We start from the raw sequence: 18,536 nt of genomic DNA, 5'->3' as shown, positions 1-18,536 counted from the left end.
TGGAGGCCATCAGCCTGTGGCTCTGCTGAGGTGTCATGGAGCCCAGGATGCTTTGATGGCCTGAAGCTCATCCAGAGTTTTGGGTCTCTCAACTTTCTCTTCACAATATCCCACAGATTCTCTATGGGGTTCAGGTCAGGAGAGTTGGCAGGCCAACAGTAGCACCATGGTCAGTATACCAGTGGCTCTGTGAGCAGGTGGTGCTGATCTTCATCTCCATAAAGCTTTTCAGCAGATGGAAACATGAAGTGCTCCAAAACCTCCTGATAGCTGCTGGAACCATTCAGTCTCTGGATGGTGAATCCGTGTGAGGAACATCTTTGGCAAGTCTGATCGCATCCTGCAGGTCTGACCTGCGGCTCCTTCAGGGACAAGAATCCACATGTCTGATTCCCGTCAGGGTTTCTGAAGAAATGTTTCACAACATTTTCCACACCCTGATGCTGCCGCAGCCCATGATTGATGTTCTGTTAGAAAACTGCTTTGATGGCCAGATGTTTATGTGAAAAACTTAAAGACAATATTCATCCAGTCCAATCTGTCCCAGTCCAGCTTCACCTGGAAGGACATTTTCAAGATTCAGAGAAAAAACAGTTTTTACAGTCAAACAGCCTTTTAACGACGACCAACAGCTTCGGCGGATCCAGACCGGATCCGACGACCTTTGACCCAAAACACCAGAGAGACCAGAGAGATTTAGTGGCTTTGATTAAAGGAGTAGGTCAGACTGGAAACCAGGAGGGTGGAGACACCACCCGGTTCTACACCACCCGGTTCTATACCACCTGGTTCTACACCACCCGGTTCTACACCACCCGGTTCTACACCACCCGGTTCTACACCACCTGGTTCTATACCACCTGGTTCTACACCACCCGGATCTACACCACCTGGTTCTACACCACCTGGTTCTACACCACCTGGTTATACACCACCTGGTTCTACAACACCCGGTTCTACACCATCTACACCAACCGGTTCTACACCAGCTGGTTCTACACCAGCTGGTTCTACACCACCTGGTTCTACACCACCCGGTTCTACACCATCTACACCAACCGGTTCTACACCACCCGGTTCTACACCACCTGGTTCTACACAACCTGGTTCTACACCACCCGGCTCTACACCACCTAGTTCTACAACACCCGGTTCTACACCATCTACACCAACCGGTTCTACACCACCTGGTTCTACACCACCTGGTTCTTCACCACCCGGATCTACACCACCTGGTTCTACACCACCTAGTTCTACACCACCTGGTTCTACACCACCTGGTTCTACACCGTTTAGTTCTACACCACCTGGTTCTACACCACCTAGTTCTACACCACCCGGTTCTACACCACCTGGTTCTACAACACCCGGTTCTACACCATCTACACCAACCGGTTCTACACCACCTGGTTCTACACCACCTGGTTCTTCACCACCTGGTTCTACACCACCCGGTTCTACACCACCTGGTTCTACACCGTTTAGTTCTACACCACCTGGTTCTACACCACCTGGTTCTACACCGTTTAGTTCTACACCACCTGGTTATACACCACCTGGTTCTACACCATCTACACCACCTGGTTCTACACCACCTGGTTCTACACCACCTGGTTCTACACCACCTGGTTCTACAACACCCGGTTCTACACCACCTGGTTCTACAACACCCGGTTCTACACCATCTACACCACCCGGTTCTACACCACCTGGTTCTACAAAACCTGGTTCTACACCACCCGGTTCTATACCACCTGGTTCTACACCACCCGGTTCTATACCACCTGGTTGTACACCACCCGGATCTACACCACCTGGTTCTTCACCACCTGGTTCTACACCACCCGGATCTACACCACCTGGTTCTACACCACCTAGTTCTACACCACCCGGTTCTACACCACCTGGTTCTACACCGTTTAGTTCTACACCACCTGGTTCTACACCACCTGGTTCTACACCGTTTAGTTCTACACCACCTGGTTATACACCACCTGGTTCTACACCGTTTAGTTCTACACCACCTAGTTCTACACCACCCGGTTCTACACCACCTAGTTCTACACCACCTGGTTCTACACCACCCAGTTCTACACCACCTGGTTCTATACCACCCGGTTCTATACCACCTGGTTCTACACCACCCGGTTCTATACCACCTGGTTCTACACCACCCGGTTCTATACCACCTGGTTCTATACCACCTGGTTCTACACCACCTGGTTCTGCACCACCTGGTTCTACACCACCTGGTTCTGCACCACCTGGTTCTACACCACCTGGTTCTACACCACCTGGTTCTACACCACCCGGTTCTACACCATCTACACCACCTGGTTCTGCACCACCTGGTTCTACACCACCCGGTTCTACACCACCCGGTTCTACACCATCTACACCACCTGGTTCTACACCATCTACACCACCTGGTTCTACACCACCCGGATCTACATTGCACACCACCTGAAATATTTCAGGTCTTTATTGTTTTAATACTGATGATGTTGGCAAACAGCTCATGAAAACCCAAATTCCCTGTCTCAAAAAATTAGTATATTTCATCCGACCAATAAAAGAAAAGTGTTTTAATACCAAAAATGTCAACCTTCAAATAATTATGTTCAGTTATGCATCAATACTTGGTCAGGAATCCTTCTGCAGCCTTCAATGCGGCATGGAGGCCATCAGCCTGTGGCTCTGCTGAGGTGTCATGGAGCCCAGGATGCTTTGATGGCCTGAAGCTCATCCAGAGTTTTGGGTCTTGGTCTCTCAACTTTCTCTTCACAATATCCCACAGATTCTCTATGGGGTTCAGGTCAGGAGAGTTGGCAGGCCAACAGTAGCACCATGGTCAGTATACCAGTGGCTCTGTGAGCAGGTGGTGCTGATCTTCATCTCCATAAAGCTTTTCAGCAGATGGAAACATGAAGTGCTCCAAAACCTCCTGATAGCTGCTGGAACCATTCAGTCTCTGGATGGTGAATCCGTGTGAGGAACATCTTTGGCAAGTCTGATCGCATCCTGCAGGTCTGACCTGCGGCTCCTTCAGGGACAAGAATCCACATGTCTGATTCCCATCAGGGTTTCTGAAGAAATGTTTCACAACATTTTCCACACCCTGATGCTGCCGCAGCCCATGATTGATGTTCTGTTAGAAAACTGCTTTGATGGCCAGATGTTTATGTGAAAAACTTAAAGACAATATTCATCCAGTCCAATCTGTCCCAGTCCAGCTTCACCTGGAAGGACATTTTCAAGATTCAGAGAAAAAGTTTTTACAGTCAAACAGCCTTTTAACGACGACCAACAGCTTCGGCGGATCCAGACCGGATCCGACGACCTTTGACCCAAAACACCAGAGAGACCAGAGAGATTTGATTAAATCTCCTTTGATTAAAGGAGTAGGTCAGACTGGAAACCAGGAGGGTGGAGACACCACCCGGTTCTACACCACCCGGTTCTATACCACCTGGTTCTACACCACCCGGTTCTACACCACCTGGTTCTACACCACCTGGTTCTTCACCACCTGGTTCTTCACCACCTGGTTCTACACCACCCGGTTCTACACCACCTGGTTTTACACCACCTGGTTCTACACCACCTGGTTCTACACCACCTGGTTCTACACCACCTGGTTCTACACCACCTGGTTCTACACCACCTGGTTCTACACCACCTGGTTCTACACCACCTGGTTCTACACCACCTGGTTCTACACCACCTGGTTCTACACCACCTGGTTCTACACCACCCGGTTCTACACCACCCGGTTCTACACCACCTGGTTCTACACCACCTGGTTCTACACCACCTGGATCTACACCACCTGGTTCTACACCACCTGGTTCTACACCACCTGGTTCTTCACCACCTGGTTCTACACCACCCGGTTCTACACCACCTGGTTCTACACCACCTGGTTCTACACCACCTGGTTCTACACCAGCTGGTTCTACACCACCTGGTTCTTCACCACCTGGTTCTACACCACCCGGTTCTACACCACCTGGTTCTACACCACCCGGTTCTACACCACCTGGTTCTGCACCACCTGGTTCTACACCACCTGGTTCTACACCACCTGGTTCTACACCGTTTAGTTCTACACCACCCGGTTCTGCACCACCTGGTTCTACACCACCTGGTTCTACACCACCTGGTTCTGCACCACCTGGTTCTACACCACCTGGTTCTACACCACCTGGTTCTACACCGTTTAGTTCTACACCACCCGGTTCTGCACCACCTGGTTCTACACCACCTGGTTCTACACCACCCGGTTCTGCACCACCTGCTGATCATAATAACGTCCTAATCAGTCGTCAGGTTGCAGCTCCCTGGTTGTTTTTATGTTTCCCAGAATGCAGCGGTGTTCTTGGTGCGATCAGCGGCAACACAGCTTCCTTCCTCTGCCAGGCGATATCTGATCCAGGTGTGGTCTCTGACTCCCGCTGATCCACCGGGCCGTCCTGTCCGTTGGTCCTGCCCGGAGCTGCCGTACCGATCGGTCGGACCGAGGCAGACGACGATCCTGTTGAGCTCAGGAAGCGAACAGTTCCTGGTGTTTGTGGAGCGAAGCAGATCCACAGATCCACCGTGTCGAATCCACACATCATGATGATGGAGAGAAAACATCAGCAGGGAGAAACTTTACTTCATTTCTTCAGCAGTCGGATTGTTTCAGACTTTACTACAATAAAAGTTGTTTGTTTGGATACAGAAACAATGTAGAGATTTCTTCACTCAACATCTGCTGTTCAGATGCAGTGAAAACAGTTTAATTCATATCCAGGTGGTTCAGTGGTGAAACTGCAGATCCATTTCTGCCAGAGACCAGAACTCCAGAACCCGTCCTGATCGGCTCAACGAGCCGACACAAGATGGCCGCCCAAAAACAGCTGATGTTAGTAAAACCGGCCCAGAGTCGGTTGTCTGGACCGGGGCGTGGTCACCACCTGGAGAGGTCACGACCTCCAGAGGTCACCACCTGGAGAGGTCACGACCTCCAGAGGTCACCACCTGGAGAGGTCACGACCTCCAGAGGTCATCACTTGGAGGGGTCACGACCTCCAGAGGTCACCACCTGGAGAGGTCATGACCTCCAGAGGTCACCACTTGGAGGGGTCACGACCTCCAGAGGTCACAACCTCCAGAGGTCACCACCTGGAGGGGTCACGACCTCCAGAGGTCACCACCTGGAGGGGTCACGACCTCCAGAGGTCACCACCTGGAGGGGTCACGACCTGCAGAGGTCACCACCTCCAGAGGTCACCACCTCCAGAGGTCACCACCTGGAGAGGTCATGACCTCCAGAGGTCACCACCTGGAGAGGTCACGACCTCCAGAGGTCATCACTTGGAGGGGTCACGACCTCCAGAGGTCACCACCTGGAGAGGTCACGACCTCCAGAGGTCACCACTTGGAGGGGTCACGACCTCCAGAGGTCACAACCTCCAGAGGTCACCACCTGGAGGGGTCACGACCTCCAGAGGTCACCACCTGGAGGGGTCACGACCTGCAGAGGTCACCACCTCCAGAGGTCACCACCTCCAGAGGTCACCACCTGGAGAGGTCATGACCTCCAGAGGTCACCACCTGGAGAGGTCACGACCTCCAGAGGTCATCACTTGGAGGGGTCACGACCTCCAGAGGTCACCACCTGGAGAGGTCATGACCTCCAGAGGTCACCACTTGGAGGGGTCACGACCTCCAGAGGTCACAACCTCCAGAGGTCACCACCTGGAGGGGTCACGACCTCCAGAGGTCACCACCTGGAGGGGTCACGACCTCCAGAGGTCACCACCTGGAGGGGTCACGACCTCCAGAGGTCACCACCTGGAGGGGTCACGACCTGCAGAGGTCACCACCTCCAGAGGTCACCACCTCCAGAGGTCACCACCTCCAGAGGTCACCACCTGGAGGGGTCACGACCTGCAGAGGTCACCACCTCCAGAGGTCACCACCTCCAGAGGTCACCGTTCCACCTTCAGTTTACGTTCCGGTCTGGTTTCATTGATCTGCGTCTCTCTGATATCCTGAAAAGTGACCAAGAGAAATAAAATATTGAAAATCAATCAAATGAAAGCAGGTTTAATAGAACCAGGTGAAAACGTGGCAGGTGAGCCAGACGGCGTTCGGCAGCCGCAGGCAGCAGCCGGTTTTTCCGGTTGGTGGCAGCAGGTGACATCGGCTCCATGGGAGGAAACTTCCGATTCGCTGGAATAAAGAGCAGAGAAGACGCTGCGCCTGCAGACGCCTCGAAGACTCGGACCAGCCGGTTCCTTCAGGAGCAACGATGAGCAACGGGCCACAGAGTCGGTTCATCTCAGCTGCTGAAGCTTTTCATTCATTTTAACATCAACTTTTCACATTTTAAGACAATTTTCATAATTTGCTGGTGCTTCATGCGCTGATTTCCTTTCAAGCTCAACAGTTTGTCTTTATGATTCAATCGGATTAAATTTGCTAGTTTTTATAGTTTTTATAGTTGTTTTTACAAATTCAGTTAAAACATGAACCTTTAGAGACGGTTTACCTTCTTCAGTGAAGTTTGTTACATTTGACAGGAATAACAGGAAGTTACTTTATGTTCAGATTTATTTAGGGGCATTTATTTAATAAAACATAATCGGTTTAACTATAACAAGTTGATTGCTGTTTTTAGTTACATTTACATTTATTAGTGAATTCTGATTTAGCAGTCAGGAGATGTGTGTTTAGTCTTTAACAGAATTAATCATTTAAAGTTTAAAGACTTAATAAAGACTTTGTATGTTAGCATTTTGCATGTTAGCATTTTGCATGTTAGCATTTTGCATGTTAGCATTTTGCATGTTAGCATTTTGCATGTTAGCATTTTGTATGTTAGCATTTTGTATGTTAGCATTTTGCATGTTAGCATTTTGCATGCTAGCATTTTGCATGTTAGCATTTTGCATGTTAGCATTCCTGCTAACTTCAAAGTTCAAACTGAGCAGAAACTCAATGCAGAAATGACTCAGTTGACTCTTTATTAAAGTCGGTCCGGTTAAATGAAACCGTGTTTCACGTCAGGCAGTTAAATGTTAGCTTGTTGTTTTAATCCTACTGCTGTGGTTTTGCAGTGAACCATCACTGAGGCTGAATGTTTCTGTCCATCAGGCTCAGAGGAATCCCAGACCAGGTTTCTGCTTCTGGGACAAAGTGACTCTGGGAAACGGTCTGTTAGAGACGCCATCCGGTTCGATGAAGGGACTGAAAGTTGCTCCAAAGGCCCCTGGGGTGACCTGAAGACAGGAACCTCAAAGAAAAAACCTGCTGAGGTGAAGATTCTGAATTATCGTTGTTTGCATTACGACAAAAAAGAGAAGACCTTAAATGTCAAGGAAGAGATCAAGAAAGACATGGAGCTCATCGGTCCGGGCCCTCATGTGATCATCTGGGTTTCAAAGAAAACAAACGAAACAGAAAACAAAGAAGATAAAAAACTGTCGAAAGCTTTCAGTGAGGGTTTCGAGTCAGCTAACGATCACATCCTGTATGTGGTCATTGAAAATAAGGAGTCTAAAATGTACAAAGCGCTGCCCAAACGTCAGAAAGCAGACTTCATCTGCAAAACACCTGAGGAATTGGAGAAAACTCTGCTGGAGCAAGTCGATGAGATGAAGACCGAGTGCTACGGGATGGATAAGCTTAAAGACCGGCTGGATGGTTTCATCAAAAAGCTGGAAACAGAGCCTGGAACATCCAAAGGTCACACAGCAGCAGATACAGCCTACCAATGGTTAAAAAACAAATTTAACAAGTAAAATGATGCAGAAACCTATTTCTGCAAAGCTTCTTCAGTTCCTGTTTGTCCTGCTGCAGCTGCAGGTTGTCGGTTCAATCCCCAGTCTGCTCCTTTGGTTCTGGGAGTTTTAGCTTGAACTGTTTGTTCTGCTGCAGCTGCAGGTTGTCGGTTCAATCCCCAGTCTGCTCCTTTGGTTCTGGGAGTTTTAGCTTGAACTGTTTGTTCTGCTGCAGCTGCAGGTTGTCGGTTCAATCCCCAGTCTGCTCCTTTGGTTCTGGGAGTTTTAGCTTGAACTGTTTGTCCTGCTGCAGCTGAATCCATCATCTGTTCCTGTTTCTCTGTATGATCATCAATAAAACTCAGTCTGTCTGCACTGACCTGCTTTGCTTCGTTCATCTGAACCTCATCAGCAGCTGATGCATCTGGTGGCTCGCAGTGATGAGGTCATCACTATGACATCATCAGCAGGGCCGCCTCTGACGTCTGCAGGGGCCAAAACGGTTCATCACAACGGATCTGCATTCGCCTGCAGTGGCTCCGTTTTAAAAGCATCCAGGATGAACATGTTGGCTAAACTGTCAGGTTGTTGAAATGTGAACGAAATGCAGCCGAGTTGGATGATTTAATCAATAAGTAGTGAAAACTTACAAAACAAAGAGAATTAAAGGTAGCAGCAAAACATGAAGAGTACGTCCAACCCGGCAGCAGCCTGGACTGAGGATCTGACAAGTAACAGGCGCGAATGAGAGGCTTAAGTCCTGGGAGGTCAAGAGCTAAAGCTAAAGCTGGTGACTGACTGCAGGTGAGAGCAGGAGGCGGCTGAGGGGCGGCGAGAAGGCAGCAAAAGGGAAATACATGGATACAGGAAATGCAGAGTGAGGGAGCTAACAGTTAGCTAACGTCAGCATGACAGAGACATGGGGGGAGAAACTGACAGAACCAAACAAACAACACTGAACTAAGGAGCACAGAGCGAAAACAACCAGAAATAACCTAAAGAAAAAAGGTCATGAACTCAGATAGAAAGAAAAACTAACCCCAAAATAACAGAATAAGAAAATCAGAAACACTAGAAGGACTAAAGACACAAAGAAAGGATTACTGAAGAACGACGGGCGAAAACAAAGAAGCCAGATAAGAAAACTAGAACCGGTCCGAGGGAATCCGGGGGGGGGCATCTGGGGGGGGCAGATCTGTGGGGGGACAGACCTGGGGGTGCAGACCTTGGGGGTGCAGACCTGGGGGGACAGATCTGGGGGGGACACATATGGGGGGGGACAGACCTGGGGGGGACAGATCTGGGGGGGACAGACCTGGGGGGGGCAGACCTGGGGGGGCAGATCTGGGGGGGACAGACCTGGGGGGGACAGACCTGGGGGGGGACAGACCTGGCCCTTAACCATCACATTATGGGCAGGAATATTTTTTCCCACTTGTGAATTAAAACACGCCACAATTAAATTAATCAAAATGTCCTAAAAGCATCAGAGGACTGGCAGAGGGGCCACCGGGGGATTCCAGGTGATTCCAGGTGATTCCAGGTAGATGCAGGGGCTCTTCATGCAGGGCCGGCCTGAGGTAATATGGGACCCTAGACAGAGTCATGATTTGGAGGCCCCAAAATGTCTGGAGGCCCCTGAGTGTCTGGAGGCCCCTGAATGTCTGGAGGCCCCTGGATGTCTGGAGGCCCCTGAATGTCTGGAGGCCCCTGAATGTCTGGAGGCCCCTGAATGTCTGGAGGCCCCTGAATGTCTTGAGGGGCCCGAATGTCTGGAGGCCCCTGAATGTCTGGAGGCCCCAAAATGTCTGGAGGCCCCTGAATGTCTGGAGGCCCCTGAATGTCTGGAGGCCCCCGAATGTCTGGAGGCCCCTGGATGTCTGGAGGCCCCTGAGTGTCTGGAGGCCCCTGAGTGTCTGGAGGCCCCTGAATGTCTGGAGGCCCCTGAATGTCTGGAGGCCCCTGAATGTCTGGAGGCCCCTGAATGTCTGGAGGCCCCTGAATGTCTGGAGGCCCCCGAATGTCTGGAGGCCCCTGAATGTCTGGAGGCCCCTGAATGTCTGGAGGGCCCCGAATGTCTGGAGGCCCCTGGATGTCTGGAGGTCCCTGAATGTCTGGAGGCCCAAAAATGTCTGGAGGTCCCTGAATGTCTGGAGGCCCCTGAATGTCTGGAGGGCCCCGAATGTCTGGAGGCCCCTGGATGTCTGGAGGTCCCTGAGTGTCTGGAGGTCCCTGAGTGTCTGGAGGTCCCTGAATGTCTGGAGGCCCAAAAATGTCTGGAGGCCCCTGGATGTCTGGAGGCCCCTGAGTGTCTGGAGGGGCCCGAATGGCCCCGACCAGCAGCCACTGAGTCTTTGCCTTGATGTCTCAGTCTTATAATCGTAGAGTTTCTAACATAGAAAAGTGATGTAGAGTGAACCCTCTGAGCTCTTTGGTCTTTTCATCTGCAGCCAAGTTGTTCTGGAGGTTAGAGACATTATCCGGGTTTATTTGGTAAAATATCATCACGTTTTTATTCCATAGCTTCATGACCTTTGACCTTCTCTCCTGTGGTCTGTTCAGCAACATTAAATCCGGGCTAGGTTAGCTTAGCATGACGACATGAAACAGTTTGATCTGATTAAATGTTAGTTTATTCTGGCTTGGTGCTGTTCGGTGTTTTTAACTGTGAGCCCCTCCAAACGTCTCTGCACGGTCGCAGAGTCACCCTCAGTTTCTGTCAGGGTCACCTCTGACCTCTGACCTGGACGCTGATGGACCAGAGACTTTGGCGTCTAGCGCAGCTGATCCGGCAGAAACATGACTGTTAATTTATCTCTTTAAATTCTCCCTGTGTGTGCACCAGGTTTTTATATCCTTATGGGAACATATTCCTGTCTACAATGTGGGGTTATGGGGCCCCACAAGTTATGAAAACACAACTGTGTGTGTAGGTGTGTGTAGGTGTGTGTGTGTGTCTGCGTGTGGGTATATCTGTGTGTGTGTATCTGTGTATGTGTGTGTGTATCTGTGTGTGTGTGTGTCTGTGTGTATCTGTGTGTCTGTATCTGTGTGTCTGTGTGTGTGTATCTGTGTGTGTGTATCTGTGTGTGTCTGTGTATCTGTGTTTATCTGTGTATCTGTGTGTGTGTCTGTGTATCTGTGTGTCTGTGTGTGTCTGTGTGTATCTGTGTGTCTATCTGTGTGTGTGTGTGTGTATCTGTGTGTGTGTGTGTGTGTATCTGTGTGTGTATCTGTGTATGTCTCTGTGTGTGTGTGTATCTGTGTGTGTATCTGTGTATGTCTCTGTGTGTGTGTGTGTATCTGTGTGTGTGTGTGTGTATCTGTGTATCTGTGTGTGTGTGTGTGTGTGTGTCTTGCAGAGATTTCCCCTACCTCAGGGAATGTTTTTCAGGAATGGGTCCAGCCTCTGCTCTGTTGCCTGCAGATACATTTTTCGTGACGCTGAATAGCTGAGAGGTGATGTGGCGGGTCGGGGGGTAAACGGCCTATTTAAAGCAGGATCAGAAATGAAAGCCATCACATCCAGACCGCCTGCCGCAGCAGATGTCCAGGATGAGCTGCTTTGGATGCAGTGAGTCGTTTCCTTCTTCCTCGCATGTGTTTTATTTTGGTGCATTTTTAGTGAAACATGTTAGAATCTGATGCTTTAGATCTGCTTGTCCTGAGACTTGATTCATAAACGCTTTGGCCAGGATGACGGTCTCTGCAGCCTTTTCAACAAGAAACATTTTGATTCCCTTTCAAATGAAGTAACTTATTTTTAAAGTCGGCATTTTATTTGACTTTAAAATTTAAAACCTAAAAGAAGATGAATATGGATAGATGTAAAAATATTACTGCTCCTTTTAATATAGAAATTAAAATCATTTATCCCATAAAAAGCAGAAAAAATGCTAAGATCTAAATGTCTTATTATTGTAATATCCATATTTAAGGGGCTGCACAGTGGAGCAGTGGGTAGAGCTGCCGCCCTGCAGCCAGAAGGCTCTGGGTTCGATTCCTGACCCGGGTCGTTCGCCCTGTGATTCCTCGCCACGCTCCTGTCTGGACGTCTCTCCTCCTCCTGATTTATCCCTCATTTCATTTGCCTGGATTTAGATTTTCTCTTTATGTTCAGATGAAATGAAACCTAATGATCGGCTTCAGAGACGCGTTTTTCTGCCTTAGAAACGGCCTAGTCAAAGATAACACCAAGGAGTTTTATTTGTTACTGGAGGCCAATTTAAAAGCACTAAAGTCTCGACTCACAAAGTTGTTCAATTTTCAGAGATTCTAATCCAAACATGTCAAATGTTTTAATAAAAACTGAAAAAGTCCTTTAGACTTTTGAGACACGATGCAGTTCAACCAAACGATCCGATTCATCAGGATCTGTGGATCAATAATCAGCAGCACACAGAGAGAATCTGGTGCAGATTTAAACTTCAGAGATGAAACCGTTAAAACTCCAAACATGCAGCAGAAACAGAAAGTCAGAGAAAAGAAGCGGCAGAACGAAGAGAGCGAGTCGAAGCTCGCCGTGGAGTCAGGAGGAGCTGAGGCCGAACGGGGAGACCGGATCCGGCCGGATCTAACCGGATCCAACCAGATCCAACCGGATCTAACCGGATCCAACCAGATCCAAACGGATCCTACCGGATCCAACCAAATCCAACCGGATGCAACCGGATCCTACTGGATCCAACCAGATCCAACTGGATTCAGGATGCAACCAGATCCCTCCAAATCCAACCGGATCCAACCAGATCCAACCGGATTCTACTGGATCCAACCGGATTCAGGATCCAACCGAATCCAACCGGATCCAGGATCCAACCGGATCCAACAGGGTACAACTTAATCCAACTGAATCCTATCGGATCCAACCTGATTAAACCAGATCTAACCAGATCCAACCGGATCTAACTGAATCCAACCAGATTCTATTGGATCCAACCGGATCCAGGATCCAACCAGAGTAAAAATCCCTCTGAAACAACAGAAAGACGATCAGAGGAAACCGAATCAGAGAAGCTTCAGATTTAATGTTCATCCAACAAAACGAGATCCTGGTCAAATAAAACCGATCAACTAAAATTCAAAGGATTGATTCAGCACATCTCTATCTGCTCTCGTCATAAACTTTAATTTGACCTTTATGTATTTCTCTAGAATGTAAAAAGTGTGAACTGATCTGAGTTTGAGTCCATGTAACTTTCCTATCGTCCGTCCGACTGAATCAGTCGACTGATTTTCTGCTTCCTGTGGTTGAAGTCGTCCTAAATGCTGAATCTGTGGACAAACAGGTTTAATGAACTCGATCTCTTCCTCCTATAAAACTGTTTCCTCTGTAAAGTCGACCTTAAACAGGATTCAAACACATTTAGTTTCATATAAACGACTTGAAAAGACATGAAAATGAAGCTTTAAGGAAAAATACACCAACATTTTAAATAAATTAAGCAGCATCAAAGGTTCCTGACGGGCCTTACAGCAGATCTGCTTCAGGTTCAGCTCAGAGTCTTCTAGCAGTGATTTGGATAGACGCACTGACCGAATCTCCTCTTCCTCCATCAGAGAACCGGGAGCTGAGGGTCCTGGTGATGGGGACAGGCGGCGAGGTCACCGACAGCCTCGTCAAAGAGATCAAGGATTACCCTGACCAAACCCCACAGGAGTCCTCTGATCGTCCAGCTGACTGCTGGGTCAACATCTGCTGTCCATCCGAAGACGACCCCGTCTCTGCGACCATCGACGGATTAGACATGGCTCTCTTTGACATCCGCACTCGTTGTGACACAGACGATGTTAGCAAGATGACTGAAAGGAGCCAGAAGTACATCTCGACGTCGGCCCGCCACGTCTTCCTGCTGGTGATGACCCAAAACCCTTCAGAGGACGGAGATGAAGACGAGAAGGAGAAAGAGATGGTGAAGGAGATTAAAGAGACTTTTGGTGATGCCGCATTGAAGAACATGGTTGTTGTGTTCAGGAACGTTACGACTGATGTTAAAATGCTCGAAGAAAGTCTCCGAAAGGACGCTGCAGAACTCTGGAGGCTTATAAACGAGTGCCGCATGGTGACGTACGAGACACCTGAAAATGTCCCAAAAAACATCAAGAAACGCGTCGAGAAAATCACAGAACAGGGAAAAGGAAAATGCTACACCCACCAGATGCTGGAGGCTCACAGCAAGAAAGGAGGATGCAAGTGGGAAAACTTTTCCCTGCCAAGGAAAGTCTGTGTGCTGATCCTGTGCTGTGTGGCGATGGCAGTCGGATACTTCCTGTTCTGCTGTGGGAAACAGCTGATAGAAACGGCTGCGTCTGCTGCCTCTAAAGGCCTCATGAACCTTTCAGAGTAACGTCACGGAGCGTCATCTGACCTGAAACCACAAACCGGTTCTGATCCGATGAGCGCCACGCTCAGCCAGGCTGTCGCTTCTCATTCATCACATTAATCAGATTCTGTTTGCTCCAACCTTTAAGTTTAAGGATCAGACGACAAGATTTAATTCATCCACAACATTTAATCACTTAGTAAACAGTTCAGCTGAAATGTTCCTGTTTCTTTATTTCTGTAACTGGTGAAAAGTTTCTGCTTCTGAACGTTAACGAGTTTTTAACGAGGCTCAGATCCTGCATGTCAGGTTTTACTCATTTATCTGAATGTTTCTGTTCTGGTTCTCGTCTCAAAGGGAAACACGTCGAGTTTCCTGGATAAAACGGTTTGAAATGTTTGTATAGGTGGGAGATTTTGGACTTTGCTCGGTACTGTAAAGTTTGTTCTGGTGGTTTCTGGACCCGGTTCTGTTCTGTAAATCATCTGTTTGAACCAAATTAAAAACTTTGCAGCAGTCTGTCTCGTTCTGGTTTTTACTCCAATCATCCTGCAGATTAACAGGAAGAAACATCGACGTTCTGCTTCATGAATGTTTTTCATGAAGGCAGTTTTGGGAAAATCCTGCTTGTTGGAAAATCCAAAGGTTTCACTGAAGTAAGAGGTGAAGTGAAACGACTCGGTTTCTCCAGTAAATGAATCGTTTCTAGTAAAGTGCTGAGAGCAGCTTCAGAACCATTAAAAACTATTTTTAACATCTGATGAAAGCAACTGAACTTTGGGATGGATGAGACACGATGAGGAGAAAGACAAATTCTTCTGGCAGTTTCTGCAACAGAGCAAAGAATAAGGAGGCCGAGTGCCTGACCATAAACTCTGGAACCAGAGATAATCCCAGATTAGCTGCTTCCAGTCCCAGTTTCTAAAGGTTCTGCAGAGGAGAAAACACACGACGGACCTGCAAGACATTCATTTATTTACAGCAGAGACAGACGGACCGGACGCCGCCGGCGGACCGTCTCTCCCAGAAACAGGACGTCCTGTCATGTTCTCAGAGGAACACTGCCCTCTGCTGGCCACGGAAGCACAAAGCTGAGAAAACTTGAAATCTGCAGTCAAACCCAGAAATACTCCCAGATTCCCTGAATCTGCTTTCATGTGTTCATTTCAATCAGTTTTTCCCTGAGCAGCTGAGCGACAGGCTGCGTGTCTGGGAGCAGACGGCGACCCCTGGGCCGGCGAGTCGACCTCTGACCTCCTGCTGATGATCATCATGTGGACGGTGTGGCTGCCCGGCAGGGCGGACCCGGCCAGCTCACACCCATCCGCACCGAAGTCCGCCAGCGGCACCGAGACGCAGCGCAGCCTCCAGCGGTGGAGCAGGGCCTCCAGGGACCAGTCAGAGCTGCAAGGCCAACCAGAGGTCAGAGGTCAGACACTTTACCGCACTGGCACTGAAACTTTGGTCTGCTGGTAAACATGTCAAACTTTCTCATTAAATCAAATTTCATTGCAGCAGCATTTAGAAACACCGACTGGAGAACATGAGAGTGAATATTATAGAGTCACAAACAATACGAGAATATTATTATTATTATTATTATGGTTGAATGGAAATAATTTCACATTACGACAGAAACTCAAAATATTATTAGAATAAAGTCGTAATTATAAGAGACAATCTGAAATAAACACAGGAATGTTGAGCATGTTGTTTATACTTTGCTATCAGATTTAATAAGGAAATATTTCATCTTTAATCCATCAGCAGCAGGACGTACTGAGTCTGCAGAACCAAGAGCCGCTGATAAAAACGACGACATTATTTTAAACCTTTTTCTCTTTATTCTCCTGATTCCCTGCCAGCATGTCTAGGTGGGCCCCATGTGGGGAAATGAGGGCTGATATATGGGTCCCATATGGGACATGGGCCCTAGACAAACCCATGTGGGGACTCATCTGGTCTGCCCTCCTTTTCCCCACATGGGGCCCACTAGGCATGGGGCCCACCTAGGCATGGGGCCCACCTAGGCATGGGGCCCACCTAGGCATGGGGCCCACTAGGCATGCTGGCAGGGTTAGAACAAACTCCTGGCCTGTCTCAGGCAGGTTTGCATCATTTTCTGATCCGACACATTTTCAGTTTTCTGGAGATTTGAACTTAAACCACCTGACAGATCCAGTCTGGATAAATGTTCTGAAAGCTGAGGTTGAGAAATGAAAAGCCGATTTAAACATTTCACAGCAGCAGCAGCAGCAGCAGCAGCAGCAGCAGCAGCCGTACCTCCTCACTTGGTACGTCGTCCAGAACTGAGCCTCCGGGTTTTTCCTCAGCAGGCAGACAAACGTCACCAGAACATCTTCAAAATCTGGAAGCAGAAGCAGCAGCTCAGCCACACGAGGAGCAGCGAGCCTTCACTCCGACTCTCACACCGACCCTGTGGGTCGTAGAAGACGTCCGAGCCGAGGACGACGTCCTGCGGGGGCAGCAGCAGCAGCTCCGGGGTCACGTCCCCCCAGCTGAGGCCCAGCACGCCGACGTCCCGCAGCCCGTTGGCGGCGCAGCTCCGCCGGCCGTTCTCCAGGCAGCGCGGCCGGTCCGATCCGTCCGACAGCGACACGCGGGCACCGCAGCGGGCCGCCAGCACGCCGGGGAGACCCACACCGGCGCCGAGCTGAGCACAGGAGGGCCACGGGGTCAACACGGGGTCAGAAACTCAGGGGTCAGAAACTCAAAGGCCAGAAGGTTTCCTTCTGGGTACCCGTACCTCCAGCACCGTCCGGCCTCTCAGCTGGTCTCGGTGGAACCACAGGTACTGGGCCAGAACCACGGCGCAGGGCCACACGTACATGCCATACTGAGGGTCCAGAACCTGAGGGAGCACCGCAGTCAGAACCGAACAGGAACCTTTAATAACTCGGCTCTGACAGCGTCTTCTTTCAAATGGAAACTTTATTAAATGTTTCTCATTTCGCAGATGTTTCTTTAATAAAAAGAACAATAAGAGATCAGCATCTGTTTCTATTAATGTTAAAGTATTTAGGCCAGACTTTGAGATTTTGTTTTTATTACGAGAATAAAGTCATAATAGTAGTAGAATACAGGGACAATAATGTCAGCAGAAAATCATAAAATTAGGAGAAAAAATTTTGTTTTAATGAGAAAAAAGCTTGGAGAGTTCTACAGATATTTAACTATTTGTAAAACTGCAGGATAACTTCACAAGATGCTCAACCTTTTTATTTTCATTACTTTTTGTGGAGGAGTTATAAAACTACAACTTTATTCTGGTAATATAATGACTGTATTACCATGCAGTCTTTTCCTCGTAATTATAATTTTTTGGAGCCTGGGGCCCTGGATGTAACAGGCAGCGGAGCAGCAGGGACAAACCTCTGGGATGCAGACACTCAGACTCTCCTCTGGGCTTTTCGCGTCTTTAAAGGTGAAAACCCTGCAGGCTGCGCTCCCCGCCTGCTCTCCGCTCTCCTCCATAATGTCCACCAACTAACCCTGAAGCTAAACCAGTACAGAGCCACTGACCGAATCACGGACTGGCTCTAAACTCCGCTATTTTGATGGGAGAAGCGCTGAGACAGCCACGCTGGTAGCTCCTTCCGCGGTCAGATCAGGGGTCCGTTCCGTAGCAATTAGCCGGTGTGTGAGTCAGCTAGAGGTGCTAAACATCGATGATGAAGAGTTTTCTTTATAAGTATCACTGATAATCATGATTAGCATAAATATGCGAAGCAAAAGTATGAATTATTATACATTTAAACAAATTATTATTATTATATTATCAATTCTTGGTTATGCGCAAAAAAGAAACTCTTTATCAATCAAAACCTGTCACTTTGGCTGCTAATTTAGTATAGAATCTTGGCTTAGACATCGCAACATCACTTAGCATAAATCAATAAGTTAACAATAAAAACAGTAGCCGTAACGCATCGATAGTAAAGCAAGTTTAGAAGAAAGCTGAAATAAAATGGGAACTTCTCCTTCGTAGCATGCCGCTCTCTACACTGGCTAGTAAATCGAGCAGAGTATCTGTTTGTCTCGTTGTAAATTCCGCCCAGTATTTTTGGTGCGTTCATGTTCCTCGAAAGTCGCAACGTTTACTGGAAATGTCATTCACTGTGTTCTAGCTGGAGCATGAAGAACAGAGGGATCTGCAAACTGATGTGCTCAATAACTGATCTAAACATTTGATCATTAAACGTCCAAAAAGATCAAGCTTTTCTTTCTTTAGCTTGAACATCAAGAACGATGGCGTTTAATATGAAATAAACATTCCGACCACCGGGTAGGTCTTGAAGGTAGCAGCCAATAACATTAATGGGCGGGAATGCTTCGTAGATGACGAACACCAATCAGCGCACTGCAATTTTCGTGAAGCTGCAGCCAATCAGATGCCTTCCGCCTCATTTAGGGCGGGTGTTAA

The 18,536-nt window shown here is 48.5% G+C and overlaps 2 protein-coding genes and 1 long non-coding RNA gene across 4 annotated transcripts; 2 read left to right on the top strand and 1 right to left on the bottom strand.

Annotated features, from left to right (window-relative positions):
* Window positions 1–5,992: 5,992 nt before the first annotated feature.
* On the top strand, window positions 5,993–8,148 carry LOC103469470 (uncharacterized). The gene is made up of 2 exons (XR_014088801.1): window positions 5,993–6,317; window positions 7,144–8,148. It is a non-coding gene; the product is annotated as an uncharacterized LOC103469470 (long non-coding RNA).
* A 1,663-nt stretch (window positions 8,149–9,811) lies between these two features.
* LOC103469469 (uncharacterized) lies at window positions 9,812–14,611 on the top strand. Its single transcript, XM_008417163.3, has 2 exons — window positions 9,812–11,343; window positions 13,329–14,611. The coding sequence occupies exons 1-2, from the start codon at window positions 11,316–11,318 to the stop codon at window positions 14,114–14,116; spliced, it is 816 nt and encodes a 271-aa protein (XP_008415385.2). The 5' UTR covers window positions 9,812–11,315; the 3' UTR covers window positions 14,117–14,611.
* Window positions 14,612–15,046: 435 nt separating this feature from the next.
* Window positions 15,047–18,533, bottom strand: mettl23 (methyltransferase 23, arginine). Of its 2 annotated transcripts, none has more exons than XM_008417162.3 (5): window positions 17,486–18,533; window positions 16,860–16,964; window positions 16,529–16,766; window positions 16,376–16,460; window positions 15,047–15,496 (listed from the first exon to the last, which is right to left on the bottom strand). In XM_008417162.3, exons 1-5 carry the CDS (start codon window positions 17,585–17,587, stop codon window positions 15,259–15,261), a joined length of 768 nt encoding a protein of 255 aa, XP_008415384.2. In that variant the 5' UTR covers window positions 17,588–18,533; the 3' UTR covers window positions 15,047–15,258. The 2 variants fall into 2 exon arrangements, with proteins under 2 accessions (XP_008415384.2, XP_017161645.2); XM_017306156.2 differs by having other exon boundaries at window positions 17,404–17,499.
* Window positions 18,534–18,536: the final 3 nt, after the last annotated feature.

Source organism: Poecilia reticulata, chromosome 8, assembly GCF_904066995.2.
Source record: "Poecilia reticulata chromosome 8, P_reticulata-male-v2, whole genome shotgun sequence".
NCBI classification, from domain to species: Eukaryota; Metazoa; Chordata; class Actinopteri; order Cyprinodontiformes; family Poeciliidae; genus Poecilia; species Poecilia reticulata.
This window is presented reverse-complemented; position numbering and strand designations above follow the sequence as displayed.

What these genes read in the sequence shown, in the direction of transcription:
- LOC103469469 (XM_008417163.3), top strand. Translation starts at nt 11,316, where the DNA reads ATGTCCAGGATGAGCTGCTTTGGATGCA. An exon ending in GATGAGCTGCTTTGGATGCA is followed by an intron (nt 11,344 to 13,328) that starts GTGAGTCGTTTC and finishes TTCCTCCATCAG; the next exon opens with AGAACCGGGAGCTGAGGGTC.
- mettl23 (XM_008417162.3), bottom strand. Translation starts at nt 17,587, where the DNA reads ATGGAGGAGAGCGGAGAGCAGGCGGGGAGCGCAGCCTGCAGGGTTTTC. An exon ending in GAGGCCGGACGGTGCTGGAG is followed by an intron (nt 16,767 to 16,859) that starts GTACGGGTACCC and finishes TCCTGTGCTCAG; the next exon opens with CTCGGCGCCGGTGTGGGTCT. An exon ending in ACGACGTACCAAGTGAGGAG is followed by an intron (nt 15,497 to 16,375) that starts GTACGGCTGCTG and finishes TTGGCCTTGCAG; the next exon opens with CTCTGACTGGTCCCTGGAGG.